This window comes from Octopus sinensis, linkage group LG14 (genome assembly GCF_006345805.1).
Source record: "Octopus sinensis linkage group LG14, ASM634580v1, whole genome shotgun sequence".
In the NCBI taxonomy this organism is placed as follows: Eukaryota; Metazoa; Mollusca; class Cephalopoda; order Octopoda; family Octopodidae; genus Octopus; species Octopus sinensis.
In genome coordinates, this window is record NC_043010.1 from 34,313,000 (window position 1) to 34,334,699 (window position 21,700).

Here is a 21,700-nt window from a genome sequence, read left to right on the forward strand (position 1 = left end):
AAACTGTGAGCAGTGTGCAAAAGTGGGCTGAGATGAAACTATTCCTGAATGACTGGATCAAGGCAAAAAAATGAACACTTCCTCTCTGTTTTGTCTTGCTCCAGCTTTTGTCTGGCCAGACTGGAACATCAGCACTTTTACTTCTTAAGGAAAAGACATTCTACTTATCTATCCTCTGCACATCATCAGCCATGGCAATAACAAGCCTTCTATACAGACAATCACTGAGGCTGTAACACCTGCAATGGTTCTTGGACAGTTAGCAGGTGTGGTTCACCTTTTATCATGTACATTTTCATAAATTTTGTCTGTATGATATAACTGCAAACAAAAATCATGAGAGGAAATGAGGGTGGAGGAGGAGGTGCTGTCATCCAGTAAATTCGATCAAAGGTGGGTGAGAATTGAGAGCAGGGATTGAGTGAGTGAGCCTACTATCAGTATATACCTGTAGGTCCAGAGAACATGATTGGAAAAAGCACTTTCCCTTTGTAGTTAAGATAATCCTGGACTTGAGAGGTTCCCTGATTGATTCTAGGAGACTTTTATATAATTGTATACTATGCATACTGTAGCTCTTCATTCATTAATTTCAATTTATATATAAATTCCCATGATTTTTGTAGCATGTCCTTATAATGCTCCCTTCATCTATTGCTCTAGTGAAAATAAATTATTATTATTATTATTACCAGTATTTAAGGTAGTAAACTGGCAGAATCATTAGCATGCTTAATGGCATTTCATCTATCTTCGTGTTCTGAGTTCAAATTTTGTTGAGGTAGACTTTGCCTTTCATCCTTCCGGGATTGATAAAATAAATACCAGTTGAGTACTGGAGGGTAATGTAACCGACTAATCCTCTTGCCCCACAATTTCAGGCCTTGTGCCTAGAGTAAAAAGGTTTATTATTATTATTATTGCTAGTAATAAGTGTAATGGTTTCTAACATAGGCAGAAAGGAATGGATTTCAGGGGAGGGATATATTTGATTTGACTCCAGTATTTCATTTTTATTTCATTAACTTCGGGAGATCAAACGACAAAGGTGAGTGAACTCAACAAACTCGAAACATAAAGTGACATAAGTTAATGAATCACTCTTGAAACAAAATTTTTTTCTGCCTGATATCAGTGTATGTAACAACAATAAAAAAAGCAGGGAGTGGGGGATTGCATTTTTTGTAGTTCTTAATTTAAGGTGGTGAAAAATGCTGGTATTTAAAAAAAAACTTCATTATCAATTAGAGAGGAAAATAAAATTCTTCCTAAATTCAAGACATCTTACCACAGTTGGAAAATATTACACGCACAAAGTTTGTCATTATATACATAATGTTTAGTCATACAAAACAAGAGTACTTAATACATGCTTATAGTGGAAGTGCATAGCATCTATTGTATGTATCTGCTTATTTATGTGTGTATAGCAACTTGGATTATTTCTAGTTGCTATATTCACAAATACACATATTGAAAAAAAAATGTGAGGGTGAAGTCTGACAAAAAGATGAAATAAAAAAATAGCAGGCAATTATATACATACATATATACACATTGTGTTAGGTGTAAGAAACTAATACTCAATATCAAGAAGTAGAGTATGAAAATTTTTTTATTTGTAATATACAGATAACTTCTCATCACTAACAGGTTGAGTTTTGTATCGATGGAGTTGGTTTACTGATTTCTTTTTTCACTTGGCCAGTGGACTGACAGTAATCCGGGACAAACAAATATTTGTTTGTGCAGACTTACAGCCAAATCTCTTGTCAGTTAAAAGAATATCAGTAGACCAACTTCACTGATAGGAAACCTTAGGTACCAGTGATGAAAGGTTGACTGTAATTTACGTTATATACACATACACACATATCTATATATGTACATCCAAAAAACCATGCAAGCATGAATAAACAGATAACAATAGCATCAAATAATTATATATATATGTATATATATATATATATATATATATATATATATATATATATACATACACACACACACACACACACACACATACATACACACACACGCAGACACACACATACAATGCATGTATTGAGCCTCAGATAGTTGTGGTTGTAATTGTGAATGTGGAGACTAGCTGTGGTTGAGGAAGGGGCATAAACTGAGGTAGAAATTGATGAAAATATTATGAAAAGGAGAAACTTAATAACACTCGAGGGAAGGAGAGAGCGAAGGGGTAAAGATTGAGACAAAATTAACTAATCGAGAAATAATGTTTTGTTCTGACCATCTAGAAATTACTAAATTAATATATATATATGTTCATATCTGCACATGTCAACATTTTCACTAACATATTGTTAGAGTTCAAGTGAATTGTAATTTTTAGCAGCAGTTTTACACACACAAATTCATCGTCATCACCATTCCATACAACAGTAATATCTTTACCACACATGCATCATTACCATTTACACACACTCACCCACACCATTATATGTGGGTAGATACATCTACTCACTGACCATCAGCATCATTATCATTACCATCATTGTCACGCAGTTTTTAGTAAAAAAAAAAAAAAAATTAAAACAAATGAAACATTAGCACACAGCTGGTATTTTTTGTTTGCCCTTTCCTTTTTTTTTGTTGTATTGCTCTGTCCACCAATGTCCCTCAGGTGTATCTGCATCCACCCACTAATGCCCACCACATGTGTGTGTGTGTCTATTATCCATCAATATCCATCACGTTGTATGCCTATGTCCACCAACATCCATCAAGTGAGTCTATGTCCATCATCAAACCTTTTTTTTTTTATCCCTTCCCAATCCCCACCCATCACCAACTTTGCACTGACCGTTTCTGGAAGGGTCAGTGTAGGGTCGACAGCTCTGCACACTCATCACAACCCATTCCCAACCCATCAAAAGACCTCCCCAAATAACCCCAACCCCAAACAGAACTGTTTCCAAAATCTTCAACAGAGATCTGAGAGAGAGGTGAGGTGAGGTGAGGTGAGGGGCACGCAAGGAAGCAGAGGAGCGAAGGGTCAGCTGGGAGGAGGAGGAGTTGAAAGAAATGGAAACAGAACTGCTTTATTGCTCATTAGCATATTAAAAAAAAAACGAACAACAAAAAAAGCCCACCCCCACTCCATTCTAATTGCTAAAAAAAATTATTAATAGCAACTAAATTCATTATTTGCATTTGTTCAATGTTTTTTTTATGTGGATTTTTGTTTTGAGTTCTTTTCATTTTTGATTTACTTTTCTTTAGCTTATTTTTGTCTTTTTGTTTTGTATATTTTTTCAGTCTATTTTGATAGTTTTGCTGTACTGTTCCTGTGGCTTTCTTCTTAAAGATTCTTTTGCCTGTGTCCGTTTCAACTGACCATCCCTGAAGAGAGAGAAAAGTGAAATGTTAAAAAAAAATAACAAATATAGGTAAAGCAAAAATAGAAGTTGAAAAGGAGTGTTTTTTGTTAAACTTTTTGTTGCTATGTCTATATTGCTTCAATTTTCTTTTATCCTTTTATTTGTTTCAGTGATTTGACTGCGGCCATGCTGGAGTACCGCTTTTAGTCAAGCAAATCGACCCCAGGACTTATTCTTTGTAAGCCTAGTACTTATTCTATCATTCTCTCTCACCGAACCACCTAAGTGACGGGAACATAAACACACCAGCGTCAGTTGTCAAGCGATGCTGGGACTACAAACACAGACACACAAACATATACACAGACATACATACATATACAACAGGCTTTTTTTAGTTTCCATCTACCAAATCGACTCGCAAGGCTTTGGTTGGCCTGAGGCTATAGTAGAAGACACTCGCCCTAGGTACCACGCAGTGGGACTGAACCTGGAACCATGTGGTTGGTAAGCAAGCTACTTACCACACAGCCACTCCTGATTAAAAAAAATAACTGTCATTATTAAGATGGTGTATATAAGGCAGTGAGCTGGCAGAACCATTAGCATGCCAAACAGCAATTCGACTGTCTTTACATTCCAAGTTAAAATTTCATCAAGGTTGACTTTGCCTTTCATCTTTTTGGGGGTCAATAAAATAAGTTTTAGTCTTACACAGGGGTTGATATAATCGTCTACCCTGCTCTCCCAAAATTTCAGGCCTTGTGCCCATTAGTATAAACTGGCATTTGGAATATAAATTAAAATGAAATTTTGATGGGAGGTTTTAACTTAGATCACTTTAGAACAGGAAATTTGCATCTTAGAACTAGGGGCAGTTTCAAGTGGGTTCTTATTAAAAGAAAGAGAAGCGTTAAGTGATTTTGACAGTAAATCAGTTAAATTAACTTTATTCACACACACATGCACACATATACACATATGTATGTGGGCAAGAGTAAATGGCTGATGGTTATTCTAGTTCTTTGATCAATAGAACAGTTTACAGCTAAAATACTTAGTTAACCAACTGCAGTGAATTTGAACTCCTTATGAGAACTACTAGTAAGTTATTTGTAAAGACTTTGATGTTAGGATTTGTGGCTAAAACATTTGCTGTCATATCACTTACCATTCCAAGTCCACTAATCCTCCTTTTCTAGCAATTTCAGCTTTTACTCTGTTAGCGAATGACACGGCATCTTCGCCGTCCTACAAAGAGAATAATTTTTTTTAAACAAATTAATAAATAATCATATGAAGATGATGAACATGGTTGAAAAAGTAAGGATGGGGGCCTGCAAAATTTTTGGGTGAGGGTATTTTTGGATGAGGCCAATTTATTGATCTCCAGCACTTACACCAATACTTATTTTGGGTGAGGATAAAGTCAATTTAAACTATCTCCAGTATTTAGACTAGTACTTATTTTAGGAAAGAATTCAGTTGATTAAACCTCATCCCCTTTCAGCACAAAAATCTGTTATTCCTGATTGGATTTGAACAGAAAATGTAAAAGGATGTAACTAAATATTACAAAGCACTTTCTCTAATGCTTTAATGATTCTGCCACTCCACTGTCTTGCAGGAAAGAATAATAAAGCACCAAGATAATTGTGTTACAGAGTTAATATTTGAACATCTTAAGTTCAAATTGTTTAGCTAACATATGAACATCCTGCCTTCCATTTAAAAGAAATATCTTTTTGGTGGCAGAATTAGTATTCTATTGCACTGAAATATTTTATAGTATTTAGTTGTCCCTCTACATCCATAAACAAAAAAAAATGATGATTTTTCACCAGTCTAAATCCCAGTAAAATTCAAGTTATCCTTTAGCTCCCATCAGAATGCTAAGTACTGTATGCAGTTGTTTATCCTTAAGTCAGATCATTGAGCAAACTCATGATTCAAAGCATTTCAGTCTTGGCCTTTTAAGGATAACAAAGACTAAAACATTTAATGTTATAGTACTAGCTACAGCAGGGTGTAATCTGAGTGAGATTTAGCTCAACTGTGTATATAAGGGTTCCTGTGTTGGCTTGTGACAAACATTAGTGCCGGTAATGCAGTGGGATTAAATCATGCAACCACATACTGCCCTGTTTACAATTAATAAACTTTTATAAGAGGTAGTGAAGTGACTCAAACTGCAGAGACTGGATTCAATGTTTAAAAGTTTGAATTCATCCACCCCAAGTTCAAACTATTGGTCCCATCATGGCCATTGTTTTTCCTACTGTCAAAGAATTGAGGTGGCTTAATTCAATCAACTTTACCCTTCCCATATAAATTTGTAGATTTGCACCAATATTGAAAATTGACAATAAAACTTTTAGATATCGACTTTACCCTAGAAGGAATTTTAAATGATAGAATAAACTCACCATTTTTGTCATTGATGGTAGGTACCAAACATCACAGACCAAGGCCCAGCTAGACATGATGTCACTCAAATGTCTGAGTAAATTGGCTTTGCTGCTGTTCCAGAATGCATCTCCGAATCTTGAATCATACTGACAAGAAGTAAAAAAACAAAAAAACAAATTGTTAGCATGCTGAGCAAAATGCTTAGTAGTATTTTTGTTCATCTTTATGTTCTGAGTTCAAATTCCACCAAGGTCAACTTTATCTTTCATCTTTTTGGGGGTTGATTAAGTATCAGTTAAGCACTGGGGTTGATCTAATCAACTTAACCTCTCCTGAAATTTCTGGTCTTGTGCCAAAATATGAACCCATTATTATATATTATTAAAACCACCTTTGCCTTTCATCATTCAAGAACATCATTAGCATTTAACATCCACTTTTCTAATGCTTGCCTGAGTCAAAAAGAATTTGTTGAGGAAACTTTTCAAGAGCAAATACTCTTCCTGCTTCACATATTTCCAAGCAAAGGTAGTATTTTCCTATAGGTAGACAAGCTTCTCACAGAAAACTGGAAATGAACAACCTTGATTGTATGATAATGATGATGCTCATTTACTACCATCATGTGATGCCTACATAAGGGTGTGTACATACACACACACTTCTTTAATTTTATTGTCTATCAAATCCACTCACAGAAATTTAGTCATAATTCAGTACCACAGAAATTGAACTTGACATGCTAATGATTATGCCAACCCATTGCCATTTGAGCATAATTTCCCCCAAAATGTGGTCTTGTGCTTATTATTAGAAATCATTATTATAATTATTATTATAAGCATTGGAAAGGGCGAAAATGGTAGAGCATTTATCTCCACACTTCTGAATTCAGATCTTGCTATGGTAGATTCTAGTTTCATGTTCTTGTGGTTGATAAAATAAGCACCAGGTATATAGTGTAGTTGGTTCACCTGACTACATTCTGCTCACAGATTTGTGACCTTGTGTCTAATGCATGAAATCACAGTCAGGTAGAAAGAAGCCCAGCTATAAGTAGGTTCCATGAGGAGGTACAGTTTCTAGCAGTAGAAGATAGGTACAGATCACCAAGTCCTAAGTTATTACTATGGAAGAGTCAAATCTTAACACTGTAAGCAGGAGGAGAATGTTTAATCAACAAATGTTCCATTAGAGAAGCAGGCAGTGTTGAGTTTATATCACTGTTGGACTGGAGAAGATATCAAGTAACAAGACACTTGAAAATCTTGACTGTAATTCAACTACAAGTATACCAAAGTTAGATACGAGCAGATAGGGAATGCTTAAAGTTTTTAAGCAATTAAAACGGAAATTCAGAAGGTTTGAGAAACAGAGAGCATTTACAAATTTGGCAATTTGTACACTGTTGAAAGAATTGCTTTTTACATGTGGGACTGTCTACCGACTAGTAAATAAACTGCCTTAGCAGATTCTCAGGCATGCAGAGTTATGTACCTTAACTAGACACACCAATACATGACATTTGCTGCATGGTTTGAACTCCTAGCTATATAATAAGATCAGTAGTCCCAATGCAATGGTTGTTAGCTGCAGCAGTGAACTCCTGTTCAATTGTCCAATTTAAAACCCCTGAAGGGCAGCAACTTCTTTTTTGAATATGTTGGTGGCCAGCAACACCTGATTTAGAACAAGGAAAGTATCTCCTTTCACAGATGTCAAAAAGGAAAGTAGTGCTGGTGATGATAATGGATGGAGCTATTTAAATAAGAACATAAAAGCCCTAATCATCTTCTTATCATATTCTTTTATTCTTTTACCTGTTTCAGTTATTAAGCTGTGGCCATGCTGGGGTACTGTCCTAAAGAATTTTAGTTGAACAAATCAACCTCAGTACTTACTTTTTTAAAGTCTGGTACTTATTCTATTGGTCTCTTTTGCCAAACTTCTAAGTTATGGGGACATAAACATGGCAATACCAATGATTAAGCAGTGTTTGGACACACACACATAGACAACAGGCTTCTTTCAGTTTTCATCTACCAAATCTATTCAAGGCATTGGAGGCTATAGAAAACACTTGTCCAAGATGCCATGCAGTGGGACTGAACCTGGAATTATGTGGTTGGAAAGCAAACCTCTTACCACAAAGCCATGCTTGTGCCTATAGCCTTGCCTATGTCTATATAATATCATTTATCAGAGGAAATCAAAAGTAATGGAGCAAGAATATCTACAAACATTCACACACCCATGATAGCTTATTGTTTAAAATTTTATTGAAAACAAATTTTTCATGGTGTGGCCATGATTTGAAGTTCATTGAGTTTTGTTTTAAATAATTCAATGTTATGGCTTTTTTTTTTAGCAGTTTGTTCCATTAATTTTTAAAAATCAATTCCAGAATATTTGGTTCGTGTCCTGCAGGAAGTTGCAAAAATTATTCAGGCCTCATATTTGATAGGTATATTGATCCTCAGATGCCCACTTGATGTTCACAATATACTTATTGGACATCTGCCAGTAGTTCAATAAATGTCTTCTGGGCTGCTTGCAAAATCTCCCTTGAGACATATACTGGATATCCATTAGATATTTTTGCTTTTCTTCTGTGTTGCCTCTCTGATCCAGATACACTACCATAGCCTCATTCCTAGTACAACTAACCAACACAATGCAGGACTTTCAGCATTATCTCCCCATGTTTATATGTCAACATTGATTTTCCCTTTAAGGTTGTTTTTAAATGGACATTGCTGTAATGCAGTGAGGCTCCAGCTTATCTTATCTTATCCTTGTTGACAGTTTATTGACTGCATGATATTTTGGATGGAAGATAAGCGTGACCTTTATAAGAACATTGTCTAGTTCACTAAAGTCATTTGAGCTTTAAAGCTCAAAGGACATGTCAACATCCAACATCTACATGGTGAAATCAAGGAATGAAGCGTAGAGTACAATATGCTAGTAGAATACAGTTGCCAAAATACAACTGCTAAATACAATTACCCAAACACAATACTTGACTCAGTATCTTCCCAATGATATGAGTGGTTATTGAAACAAGACTGACCTGGCTGCCTCCATATCAATAATGAAAAACACTATAAATTACAACATTATGTGTATTGCTATTAAAAACATGAAATTAAAAAAAAAACACCTGTATTTGTTAACTGTCAGGACACTGCATCCTTCAGAAATTCTATGCTTTCTTAAATATGGTAATGTACACCTGACATGCCTATGCACCTTTATTCTTTATGCCTCTTTCAATGTTCACTTTCCTATCTTTTGCGTATTTTATTGTGTATTGTGCATTGCCGTCTTTCTTTACTTGACTTATAGGTCTGCTCTCTGTCCCCTCTTTTAACCTTTTCTGATAAGTTGTAGTGTACTTGAGTATCAGTTATAGTAAAGCTTAAGATAAAAGAGACACTTACTTTAATAGCTACAGGATAAATTGTTCTTCCAACTTCAAAACTACCTTTTTTGAACATCATCACTGAAGTGTTGTTTATACAGGTACCTGAAAAAGATACAAGGAAGATAAGAGAAAGAAGAAAGAGAGAAAAAATAACTAAGAACATTATAACTAATAACATTATATAAGACTGGTTTCCACACTGTTTGTCTACAAGACTTCATTCACAAGGCACTGGTCAGTTTGAGGTTGCAGTAGAAGTTTCATGCACATGGTACTTCAAGGTAGGACTGAACCTGGAAGAGTAAACTTTTCAACCACACAGCTATACCTGCACCTCTCTTTGTATTCAGAGTTCATACCCTACCAGGGACCAAGTTTTCATTTTTGCAAACTCAATTAAATAATTGTGAGTGTTAAGATGGTACCAGTAGTATCAGTTCAACTGGACATGTGTCATTCTTCCCAAAGAAATGTCAGTGTTTCACCAATATATAAATAAATTACTAAATCCAGTAGAAAGAAAGAAAAATAATGAAAACTCTAGATGTTCCAACACTAATCAAGAACAAACTGAAAAATTCTAAGAGGTATAAATGCTGTTCAGAAGATATGTCATTTATTCTATAGTAAATCATACCACAACAAAGGATATATAGAGATGACAAGAGTATAGATTGTTATCAATAAGTATGATTGATTACTCCAGCAATAGGAATTATATCAAACATCATCATCATCATCATCATCATGTGTTCATGGAAGCAGAGAAGCTGAAAATTATTTCATCGTTTGGTGCCTTTCTTACATTAAGAAGAATTTAGGAAGTTTACAGCCACAGTACGAAGATCAACACTCAGTTCTTGTGAAGCATCATCTTCTCCAGCCTTCTCTATGGTTGTGAGTTATAGCATCTGACTAAGGCACTAGAAAAGACAGTGAACATCTTCCAGTAAAAATGTTTGTGTAAGGTACACCACATTTTGTACCGAGACTGACCTGGAAGTACTAAGAAGATTGGGCCTCTTGCACATGCTTAGTTAGTTGGTGGTCAGTACATAGTCCCTAACCATACGGTTCTGGGTTCAGTCCCACTACATAGCACCAAAGCCTCGTGAGTGGATTTGGTTGCTAGAAACTAAAACAAGATTATTATATCATCATCATCATTTAACACCTGCTCTCCATGCTGGCATGGGATAGACTGTTTGAAGCTGATGAGTTGGAGAGCAGCACCAGGTTCCAGTCTGATTTGACATGGTTTCTACAGCTGGATGCCCTTCTTAAATGCCAATCACATATATTTGTTGTTGTGTCATGTGTGCGTGTGTGTTAGTGTATCCTTGCATTGACATTGTGTGATAGTTGTAAACGAGTGTCACATCAAGCAAACAATGTCTTTGTATCTAAAGTTCTATGAAAACATGTCAAGTCATGAGGGAATATTATCTTTCTTGGAAACAGGCGAGGGCTGGCAATAAGAAGGACATCCTGCCATAGAAAAATCCATCTCAACAAATTCTGTCTGACCCATGCAAGCATGGAAAATGGACATTAAAACAATGATGATGATGCTTTTCATACAGCAAGCCATGCAGCTATGAAGTAAAAAGTGCTCTGGTTACTGTCATCTGTTGCTCAGTCAGGCAGACTGAGACATCCAAAGAAAGCTAAAGTCACATGATTTGCTTAATCCTTTAGCATATAAACTGGTCAGATCCAACCCAAATATTCTACCTGTTTTATGATCAAACCAGCCAGTCCAGCTTCTCACACCTGAGAATGATATTGTAGACAATATCATTCTCAAAATAAATAATCACACCATTGGAATCTCAAAGCTACAAGACAATGCATGTTTAACCCTTTAGCATTTAAACTGGCCATATCTAGCCCAAATATTCCACCTGTTTTATGTTCAAACCAGCCAGATCCATCCTCTTACACCTCCCCTATGATGTCATTCTTAAAAACATCGTTTAACGTCTGTTTTCCTTGCTAGCACAGGTTGGACGGTTCGACCGGGGTCTGGGAAGCCAGGAGGCTGCACCAGGCTCCAGTCTGATCTGGCAGTGTTTCTACAGCTGTATGCCCTTCCTAACGCCAACCACTCTGTGAGTGTAGTGGGTGCTTTTTACGTGCCACCGGCACAGGTGCCAGGGGATGCTGGCAGCGGCCACGATCGGTTGGTGCTTTTTACGTGCCACCGGCACAGAAGCCAGTCAAGGTGGTGCTGGCATCGGCCATGTTCAGATGGTGCTTTTTACGTGCCACCGGCACAGGTATCACAACTACAATTTCCATTTGGTATTTATTTTGATGTTGATGTCTAATCTGAATGCTAAAGGGTTAATTGAAAATGATGTGTTAAAGAAGCATTACATTTGAATACTAAAGAATTGAAGGGTTAAGTCAAAAGTTGTAGCAGCAGTGACAGCAGTAAAGTTTTAACTTTTTGGCCAATAACCTCTCATGTGCCACAATGCAATTGTTCGACCAGCTACTAGATATAGCAACCAGGTTTTTCTCAAATCTTACCCTTCAGTCTTTAACACAATATTAAAAGAAACAACAACAAAAAAAGCACACATTGGCTGATGTAATTCTGGATATATCTAGAAGGAGAGAGAGAGAGAGAGAGAGAGAGAAAAAGAGAGAGAAAGAGAGATTGGGTGGTCAGAGCTGGACTACCTTTGATTATAAGTCTACGTAATCAGGACTAACTTGGGCCTAAGCAATAACAACAATCTTGCTGGAAATAAATGATTTTTTTTGTTAATGTGGCTGAAGCACAGTTAACCTGTGCTGCTTACCTTCAGGAAATATCAATATTGGCAATTTATTTTCATCGTCAACATGTTCTTTTAATCTGCAAAGAAATATAATAATGGATTAGAGCTTGATCTAACAATATAAATCCTTGAGATAAAAAAAAAGGGAAGGAAAAAAGAGAATGCTATTCTTGTAAAGAAGCTGCAACACAGCTTTTATAATAAGAAAATAAACCAGTAAGGGAGCTGCTATGTAGTTCCCTGATTTTTTTTTTTCAAAGCAGCAGCCCAACCCCTCTTAACAGCCTCCCAACTCTATGCAGGCAAAATGGGGCCTACATGTTTTTTTTTTATTCTTGGACATGGTTGTGCGGTTAAAAACTTGCTTCCTAACCATGTGGTCTTGGGGTCAGTCACATGGTGTGGCACCCAGGGCAAATGTCTTCTACTATATCCTGGTGCTGACCAGAACCTTGTAAATGGATTTGGAGGATAGAAACTGAAAGAAGTCCATCATATCTGTGTGTGCGTGTGTGTGTGTGTGTGTCTCTTTATCTTCATATCATGTGATGGTTGTAAATGAGCATCATCATCAAACAAGTAATGCTGTTAACTTCCAGTTTTCCATGGGAAACATGTCTGGCCATGGGAAATATATTAGTTTGCTGGGAAACAAATGAGGGTTGCAGGTTGGCAACAGGGAAAAGCATCTGGCTCTAGGAAATCTTCCCCAACAAATTTCATCTGATCTATACAAGCATGGAAAAGTTGACATTAAATGAAGATGAAATCTTTGCATAAGATGAGGTCAATTAGCCAAAAAAAAAAAAAAAAAAAATTTATGGGTGCAAGATGACATTTTTAAACTAAACCTTTATTGAGCAATGACTCAGATACAAAAAGCACAATCTAGAAGAAAACATTTCTGATTCCAACATCTAAAATCTGCCATTGAGTTACACCCATCTTTGTATCAGTGTAGCAGTTTGCAACAATAATAAATAAAAAAATTAGCATTAAAAAAAATCATGGAAATGTTTTTTAAAACAATAAATCTTTTAGAGTATTTTATTTCACTAAGATTTTGCTTTTATGTCATTTCACAACATAATACACAATATGGAAAAAAAGGGACGTGGGAAAAGGTTTAGGAAAAAGGATGTTAAATGATGATGATGATAATGATGATGATGAGTGGAGGTGAGTGTGGTGGTGGTGGGTGCTTTGAGGTTTGCTTCTCAGTCACAGGAATTTGGGAAAGAAATAGTAATGGCTGTGCAACATATCAAGAAGCCCAGACATGCTTTCATGGGGGACTGCACGCAAATGGCACCATCAGTGAGTCATTGCTTACAAACAATGAACACACATGAAGGTGAAGGAAACATGAGTTTAAACACACACATACACACACAGTAGGTACGGCTAGGGTTCAGGTATGGTAGTATGGTTAAGAAGTTTGTTTCCCAGTCACATGGTTTCAGGTGCCGTCCCAATGCATGCCACAGGGCCAACCAAAGCTTTGTGAGTGAATTTCATAGACAGAAACTGAAAGAAGCTTGTTGTGTATATGCATGTGCATGTGTTTGTCTGTGTCTCTTTGTCTTGACATTAAGTAAAACTTATAAATGAGCATCACTGCCATAAAAGCAGGGTCTTTCTGTTTCCATTCATCCATGAAAAACATCTGGCAGAAATGGAGAAATATTTCCTTAATTGGAAACAGATAAGGGTTGGCAACAGAAAGGACAGCCAGCAGTGGAAAATCTGCCTCAATTAATTCTGACTCATGCAAGCATGAAAAAGTGGATGTTAATATGATGATAAAGAAGACAAAGAGGACTTTATATATATATATATGTGATCTGATCAATAAGTATCCAGGCTGTTACCATAGTAATGAAGCTAAAGAACAAGTGAAACCACTTGGCACAGATCAAACTTGAACTCTGCTGTGCATGCGCACTATGTTTTAACATTCTAGCTCACTTCTGCTGTTTACAGCAATGCTTGGAAGGAACATGTGTAGCAGAGAATGTGCATCAAATTTTGCCAAATGCTTGGTGATACCTACTCAGAGGCCTATGCAAATTTTTCAAAAAGTTTTCATCATTCTCGACACAATCAAGGAGATCTTGTGCAACTGAAACCCGAGTGTCTTTTTGGTCAGCTGAAAGCAGTTTTGGCACAAACTTGGCAGACACGCGTCTCATACTCAGATCTTCAGTGAAAATGGACCGAACTGAACTGTAATTAATCTGCAAATTCTCTGATAACTCACAGATGGTAATTTGATGATTTCCCCTTGCAACTGTATGCACATCTGCGATTTCTTTCTCAGTTCTGCTGGTTGTGGGTCTCCTAGGACGTTCGTCACTATTGACATTTTTTTGGCCAACTTGGAAATGTTTGAACCACTCATACACTTGTGTGCGACTTATCTACTCCTCCCCATATATTTTCTGTAACATTGCGTAGGTCTGTGAGTAGGTATCGCCATGACAACCTTCCCTGTCATGGTTAATGCGACAATCACACACTACACACGTTCCTTCTAAGCACTGCTGTAAACAGTCTAAGTGAGCTAGAATGTTAAAACTTAGTGTGCATATACAGCAGTCCAATATCAATTTGTGCCAAGCAGCTTCACTCTGCGAACTTTAGCTTCATTACTATGGCAACAGTCTAGATACCTATTGATCAGACCTCGTGTGTGTATATATATATATATGTATAGCATAAATTTAGATTCAAATGAATATGGTATTTAATTTAGATGCACCAGAATTTTGTATGGTGTTATCCATAAAAAATGATATGAAAATTTTTGTTATAATGGAAAACCTCTATAATTGGCTGATGAGTGCTCAGCATTTTAAAACTGTAGTAATACTTACAACATTTAATAAAATGATGTAGTACGAAACGATCGTACCAAATTACCGGAGTCATTCTTGTTGCTTATTTTGATATATATATATATATATATATATATATATACACACACACACACACATACACACATACATATATATATTATATATAGTAATAATAATCCTTGGATGGAATTTATAAATATTTTAATGCAATGTGTTAAAATATTTATAAATTCCATCTATGGATAATTATTATTATTATTATTATTATTATTACAATACTTATCCTACATTATATCAGCACAAATTGGTGCGACCCTCAAAAAACTGATATTGCCAGTTGGCATCATTAGGGTGTAGCTCACATTATAAAACAGAAGCTTTTATATGCTTTTATATTTTTCATAAATGAACTTAAAGGATATATATGGGAAATGGTCTTTTTTTAGTCTAGTTTTCACATTGGTTGATACAAGGTATAGCGGAAGATACTTTCTCCAGATGCTACGCAGAGGGATTGAACTTGAAATATGGTTGGGAAGTGAACTTCTCCATCACATAGCCATGCCTGAAACTATATATACACATATCACCGTGATCACCGTGACCAACCAGGCTATCAGATGTTGCTACACATTGCTGGTCACAATGCGCTTCACATTGTTTTAGCCTTCAAATAATGCCACCCCGCTGGCCAACAGAAGAAAGAGTGAGAGAATGTTGTGCTGAAAGAGTACAGCAGGGATCGCCACCATCCCCTGCTGGAGCCTCGTGGAGCTTTTAGGTGTTTTCGCTCAATAAACATACACAATGCTCGGTCTGGGAATTGAAACCGCAATCCTACGACTGCGAGTTTGCTGCCCTAACCACTGGGCCATTGCGCCTCCAAATATACATACATACACACACACACATATATATATGTATATTATATACATGAACATATATGCAGACAGGCATTATATACACTCACACTACTTGCAACTAAATCATATATTCTAATCTTCCAATTTAAGAAGTCCTCATGAAGAAGGCTATAAGTGTTGCTTTATGTTTCCTCAACAAATAAATATTATAAAAAAAAACACACACACACAAACACCAAAAAAACAAAACAAAACAAATCAAAGACCATTACCTTCGTGCTACTGCCTCTCGGTCTTTACTTTCAGAACGTTCAAACCAAATGTGTGCATTAGCTCTGGCCATGGCTCTTTGCATGATCCCCATGAAGCCACCCTGGGCTTGACCGACCTGAGTAAAGAGAAGTAACATATAATTGATAATGTTAAAGATGACATGATAGTAATACTGGATTTAGTAGTTTATTTATATATATTGGTGAAACATTGACATTTCTTTGGGGAGAATGACGCATGTCCAGTTGAATTGATACTACTGGTACCAGCTTAACACTCACCATTATTTAATTGAGTTTGCGAAAATAAAAAGTTGGTCCCTAGTAGGGTATGAACTCTGAATATAAAGAGAGGTGCAGGTATAGCTGTGTGGTTGAAAAGTTTACTCTTCCAGGTTCAGTCCTACCTTAGAGTAGCATGTGCATGAGACTTCTACTGCAACCTCAAACTGACCAGTGCCTTGTGAATGAAGTCTTGTAGACAAACAGTGTGGAAACCAGTCTTATATAATGTGCATGTATTGATTTAAAATGGTGCAGTGAGTCCTGTAACTTTGATAGAGCCAGTCCCAAATCTGGTTGAGAAATGAAGAGAGCAGTAGGCATGTTTAGCAACCTTGCACTTTCAAATTTCCAATATTGTTACTGAAACACCCCCACCCCAAATCATGTTGGTACCCCTATACCCCAAATAGTGTTGAAAGATTAAGGAGTTGTGTCCCTTAAAAAAAAGACAAACAAAACAAAAATCCCATAACTTTAACAATTTCATTCTATAGAGTACAGGATCTGACCTCTTTATTTCGAGGTACAGCTTGATGTCATCTGCATATTTCAGCACTGTGGCATTCTTTAAGTTGGCATCTATGTCATTAACATATGCAACAAATAAAAGGGGGCCAAGAACAGATCCCTGTGGTACACCAGATGTCATCTCATAGGGTGAAGAGTGCTGTCCTAGAACTGTGACAACCTCTTTTCAGCCGATAATAAAGGACTTCAACCAGTTATAGAGATTGTCTCTTACACCCAACGCAGAGAGTTTCACCATAAGTCTTTTATGTGGCACAGAGTTAAAAGCCTTAGCAAAGTCCAGGTAAACAACATCCACCCAGGATCCGTGATCACTTATTTGGGTAATGTCCTCAAGAAACTCGATGAGTTGATTACAGCAGCTGGAGTTAGGAATAAATCCAAATTGTGACGGCTGGATGAGGCTGTGAGACTTCCAGAAGTTCCAGAGGGTTTCCCTGAGACAGGATTCCATCAGTTTGGCAACGCAGCTCAACTACAGTATTTTATTTTATCCCTCTTGGATGGATGAAAGACAAATTGACTTTGGTAAGATTCAAGAGGAGAATGTAAAGAGATGTGACTAAGTACAGGATGAAATGCCGGCCATCACTAACATTTCAGTCACTTCATCACTGTATAATTGTAGTGATAATAATAACTGTTTGTAACATAGGCACAGGCCTCAAATTTGGCGGTGGAGGAGTTAGTTGATTCAACCAAACTTAATATTTAACTGGTGGTTACTTTATTGACCCAGGGGGAATGAAAGGTAAAATTGATTTTAGATTAGAATGAACCTAGTATGTAAAGAGGTAAAATAGATGCTGCCACATAGCTTTTATTCCAATGCTCTGATGATTCTGTCAACTCACCACTCAAGTAATAATAATCCTTTCTACAAAAGGAACAAGGCCTGAAATTTTGGGGGTAGGAAATAGTAAATTATAGTGACCCCAGTGTTTCATTGGTACTTAATTTATCAACCCTGAAAGGATGAAAGACAAAGTCAATCTCAGCAGAATTTGAACTCAGGTTGTAAAGATAGATGAAATGCCGCTAAGCATTTTGCTTGGAGTGCAAATAATTCTGCCAGCTCACCACATTATTATTAATAATAATAATAATAACAACAACAATAATAATCCTTTCTACTACAGGCACAAGACCTGAAGTTTGGGGGAGGGGATAGTTGATTTCATCAACCCAAGTGCATGACTGGAATATATTTCATCGACCCTGAAAGGACGAAAGGTAATGTCAACCTCAGTGGAATTTGAACTCAGAACATAGCAACAATGAAATACTGCTAGACAATTCCTCCAGCATGCTAATGATTCAGCCAGCTTGTCACCATATTAATAATAATGCTTTCTACAAAAGGCACAAGGCCTGAAATTTGGGGAAAGAGGGCTAGTCAATGACATCGACCCCAGTTCTCAACTAGTATTTATTTTTATCGTTCCAAAAAAGATGAAAGATAAAGTCAACCTTGACGGAATTTTAATTCAGAATGTGAAGGTGGATGAAATGTTACTGAACATTTTTGCCTGGTGTGCTAATGATTCTACCAGCTCACTGCTTTAATAATAATAATAATAATAATAATAATAATAATAATGGTTTCAAGTTTTGGTACAAGGCTAGCAATTTTGTGGAAAAGATAAGTCAATTACAATGACCCCCAGTACTCAACTGGTTCTTATTTTACTGACCCCAAAGGGACGAAAGGCAAAGTTGACTTCACTGGAAATTTAACTCAGAATGTAAAGATGGATGAAATGCTGCTAAGCATTCTGCCTGGCATGTTAACCATTCTGCCAGTTCAATAACAATAATAATAATAATAACAATAACAAAAGCACTCAGAGAGCGCAAACCTCCACCAAAGCAATACCAATGTCCTCTCAACGATTAGCTGGAGATGATTTTTAAAATGAGAATGTCTGAAATAAACTCGTCTGCTGTCACAAATGAGAATACTAAAAATGAACCTGACCGCTCTCAAAAATAAAGTAAAAAAAAACTGGAAAATAATCCAGAATCCTTGTCCAGTAGCTGATCAATTGCAATGGTAGTCATGGAATATGAAGGTGGGTGTGCTGGCCATGTGTCATCTGCAGTGAGAACAGGAACAGTTTTCTCCATAAAAGATTTTTTTAGTTTATCCACTGATATAGTGTCTTTATGACTATTAAGGTCTATAGTGAAAAATTTATCCGTGTGTGAAAGAAAATGAAAAGGACCTGCATATGGTGCTGTTAAAGGAAGTTTAACAACATTATTGTGTACAAAAATGTAAGTCCAAGAAGTGAAGCTTCCTTCAAGGCAGAGCTAGAAATGCACTTGTCAAATAGGTAAGAGGTTTTAAACAGGAGCGATATATTCAAAATTGGTAAAACTAAAAATTGTCACAAAGATAAATTAAATTTATAATTATTACTGAATATGTTAATGTTATTTAATTTCTGGACGGTTTTGCTACCATTTGTTTATGTAGTTTGATTTCTTTAATCCATCAATTTCTACTAATATAGAAATGCAAGTAAGATTAATAATAAAGAAATGAAAATAAAACTTTGGAAACAGCAACACCATCATAACTTACATGGAAACCATGAGTGTGCTTTGAAGGGAGATGATCAAAGAAAGACTTGAAAGTCAATGTAAGATCTAATACTTCATGTAAAGTAAATATAACAAATAATCCAGAATCCTTGTCCAGTACCAGATCACTCCCTAAATCTAATTGGTTTGTGACAGTCACGAAGTCAAACATCCCTGAAAGTTTCATCCGAATCCATCCAGCGGTTTTTGAGATATCTTGTCCATGGACAAACAAACAAACATGATTGAAAACAATAGCTCCACCTTCGCTAAGGCAGAGGTAATAATAATAATAGCTTCTACTAAAGGCACAAAGTCCAGAAATATAGGTGATGGGGTTAGTCAATTAAATCAACTTCACTAATTGACTGGTACTTTGTTTTACCAATATCTAGAAGAATGAAGGATAGAGTTGGCCTTGGCAGGAATTGAACTCAAAATGTAGTGGGTATGAAGAAATACTGCAGGACACTTTTTTGATGCTCTGCTGATTCTGCCAATCCATTGCCAAAGTGATCATAAATAATAGCTTCAAATTTTGGCACAAGGCCAGCACTTTTAAGGGAGGGGCTAAGTCAATTACACTGATCCAAGTGTTCAACTGGTACTTATTTTATCTGGTCGGTTTCAACTGAAAACAGGTTAAATATTTTGGCCTGATATGGCTGATTTGAAAGCCAAAGGGTTTAAAAAAAAAGATAAGAATGATAAATCGTTTACTTACCATAGAATAGCAATTATCACAAGAAAGGATAATTACATCAATTGGAGAAGTGTGGTTTGCTACACAGATACCATTTTTGGCACGGTTTTCTCTGAGAAACAAAAACAAAAGAAAATTCCTTGAGAAATCTGAACATTAATACATATTACTGAGGCATCATTTTACAGCCAGTTGCCTTTCTTCTTATTAACCATCAACTGTTTTTCAAGTATGGGATCTCTTATTCCACACAGCTTTGAAAGCATAGAGTTAGAGAATGAATTGTCGACAGGGAAAATGACTTGTAGCTCAGTGATTTTCAGTGAATCCCTATGTAAACAATCATACAAACACATATGCATACACAGATATATAACTGAAACTCTGACAGTTATGATGATGAGTGTTTCAGTTGAACTGATTAATGGAACAGCCTATTCATGAAATTAATGCTTTAATATTTATGTAAGCTATACAATTCTGTTTGTAAAACCACAAAACTGGTGAGATATTTGTCCCTAGTCTAAGTTACAGACACTTCCTTGGCATTCCTGCTGTTAGAAAAGCAGTGAACTAGTGATTAACCCATTGGAAACCTGTAACCCACAACACTGTTGTTCACAGATTGGGATATGCAATAAAATAATTCCTCCCAGATATTTAACTCTCTCATTTCTCACATAAAAGTAAACAGACATTTTAAAACCAACATACATTAACTGGGTTTTTTTTGGCAACTATTATTAAAAAACACAAAAACAGAAAAAGAAATAAAGACTAATCTACTTTTTATGTTTATATGGTTGCATAAATGGAAATTTTTTTTACTTTGCTGGAACAATACTTATTACATTATTTTATACATTATATCATAGTATATTCATTTATATTGCTAACTAGTCAAGCTTTAAGTAGGACATGTTTTTACTTTGTTGATTAGCTTCAGGTTAAACCAAATGGAGTTGGTTGACATTGTCATCAAAGGCATACCAGCAAATGACCATCCAGCATTTTTTTTTTGTAAAGACAGTATATCTAGAACTACATTATCCATTGTGGATTTCTTTTATTTAAGATGGTAAAGTGTAATTAGAGGGAGATTTGGTTGCTATTTCTACTACAGAGTTCCTTCAGTGATTGTTGTTTTTATGTTAGTTTGGTTTATTGTTTATATTTTCAGGTTGGAACTAAATGGACAAACATATAACCAAAAGCTTTCCAAGCATAACCATACCAGTATTTTGTACATATAGGATTACATTATCCTTCCATTTTTAAGACAATAGTGTGTGTGTGTGTGTGTGAGTGAGAGAGATAGAGAGAGAGAGATATTTGAGGGAGATTAGGCTGCTATTTTCTTGCATAAACTCCTGTTAACTGGCTTGAGGTAGTGATATTAAATGAACCAGTGCACTAGGTTGACCTATTGGTGTGTAATCAACAAGCACACCACCTATACCTATTTCCAATATCCAGTAACTTGAAATGTCTGACGGGTCCAGAGACCTGCTCTTCACCAGCACTCTCCTCTCTCAATAGCAGAGAGTTGATGTGAAGTGGCTGTGGGAATGTGGTTTAGGACAGTGAATTTTAACCTTTGCACTATCAATGACACTAGCTCTATTACAGC

The 21,700-nt window shown here is 36.2% G+C and overlaps 1 protein-coding gene across 1 annotated transcript in view; it reads right to left on the reverse strand.

Moving 5' to 3' along the window:
* Positions 1 to 1,597: 1,597 nt before the first annotated feature.
* LOC115218924 (glycerol-3-phosphate acyltransferase 3) overlaps positions 1,598 to 21,700 on the reverse strand; it is a 77,316-nt gene continuing 57,213 nt past the window's right edge. The window contains exons 9-15 of the mRNA XM_029788941.2: positions 20,092 to 20,182; positions 15,969 to 16,084; positions 11,997 to 12,052; positions 9,203 to 9,288; positions 5,777 to 5,905; positions 4,522 to 4,601; positions 1,598 to 3,372 (exon numbers count right to left, since the gene is read on the reverse strand). Coding sequence (XP_029644801.1) covers positions 3,285 to 3,372; positions 4,522 to 4,601; positions 5,777 to 5,905; positions 9,203 to 9,288; positions 11,997 to 12,052; positions 15,969 to 16,084; positions 20,092 to 20,182 — 646 coding nt within the window. The 3' untranslated portion in view covers positions 1,598 to 3,284. The remainder of the gene's footprint in view (positions 3,373 to 4,521; positions 4,602 to 5,776; positions 5,906 to 9,202; positions 9,289 to 11,996; positions 12,053 to 15,968; positions 16,085 to 20,091; positions 20,183 to 21,700) is intronic.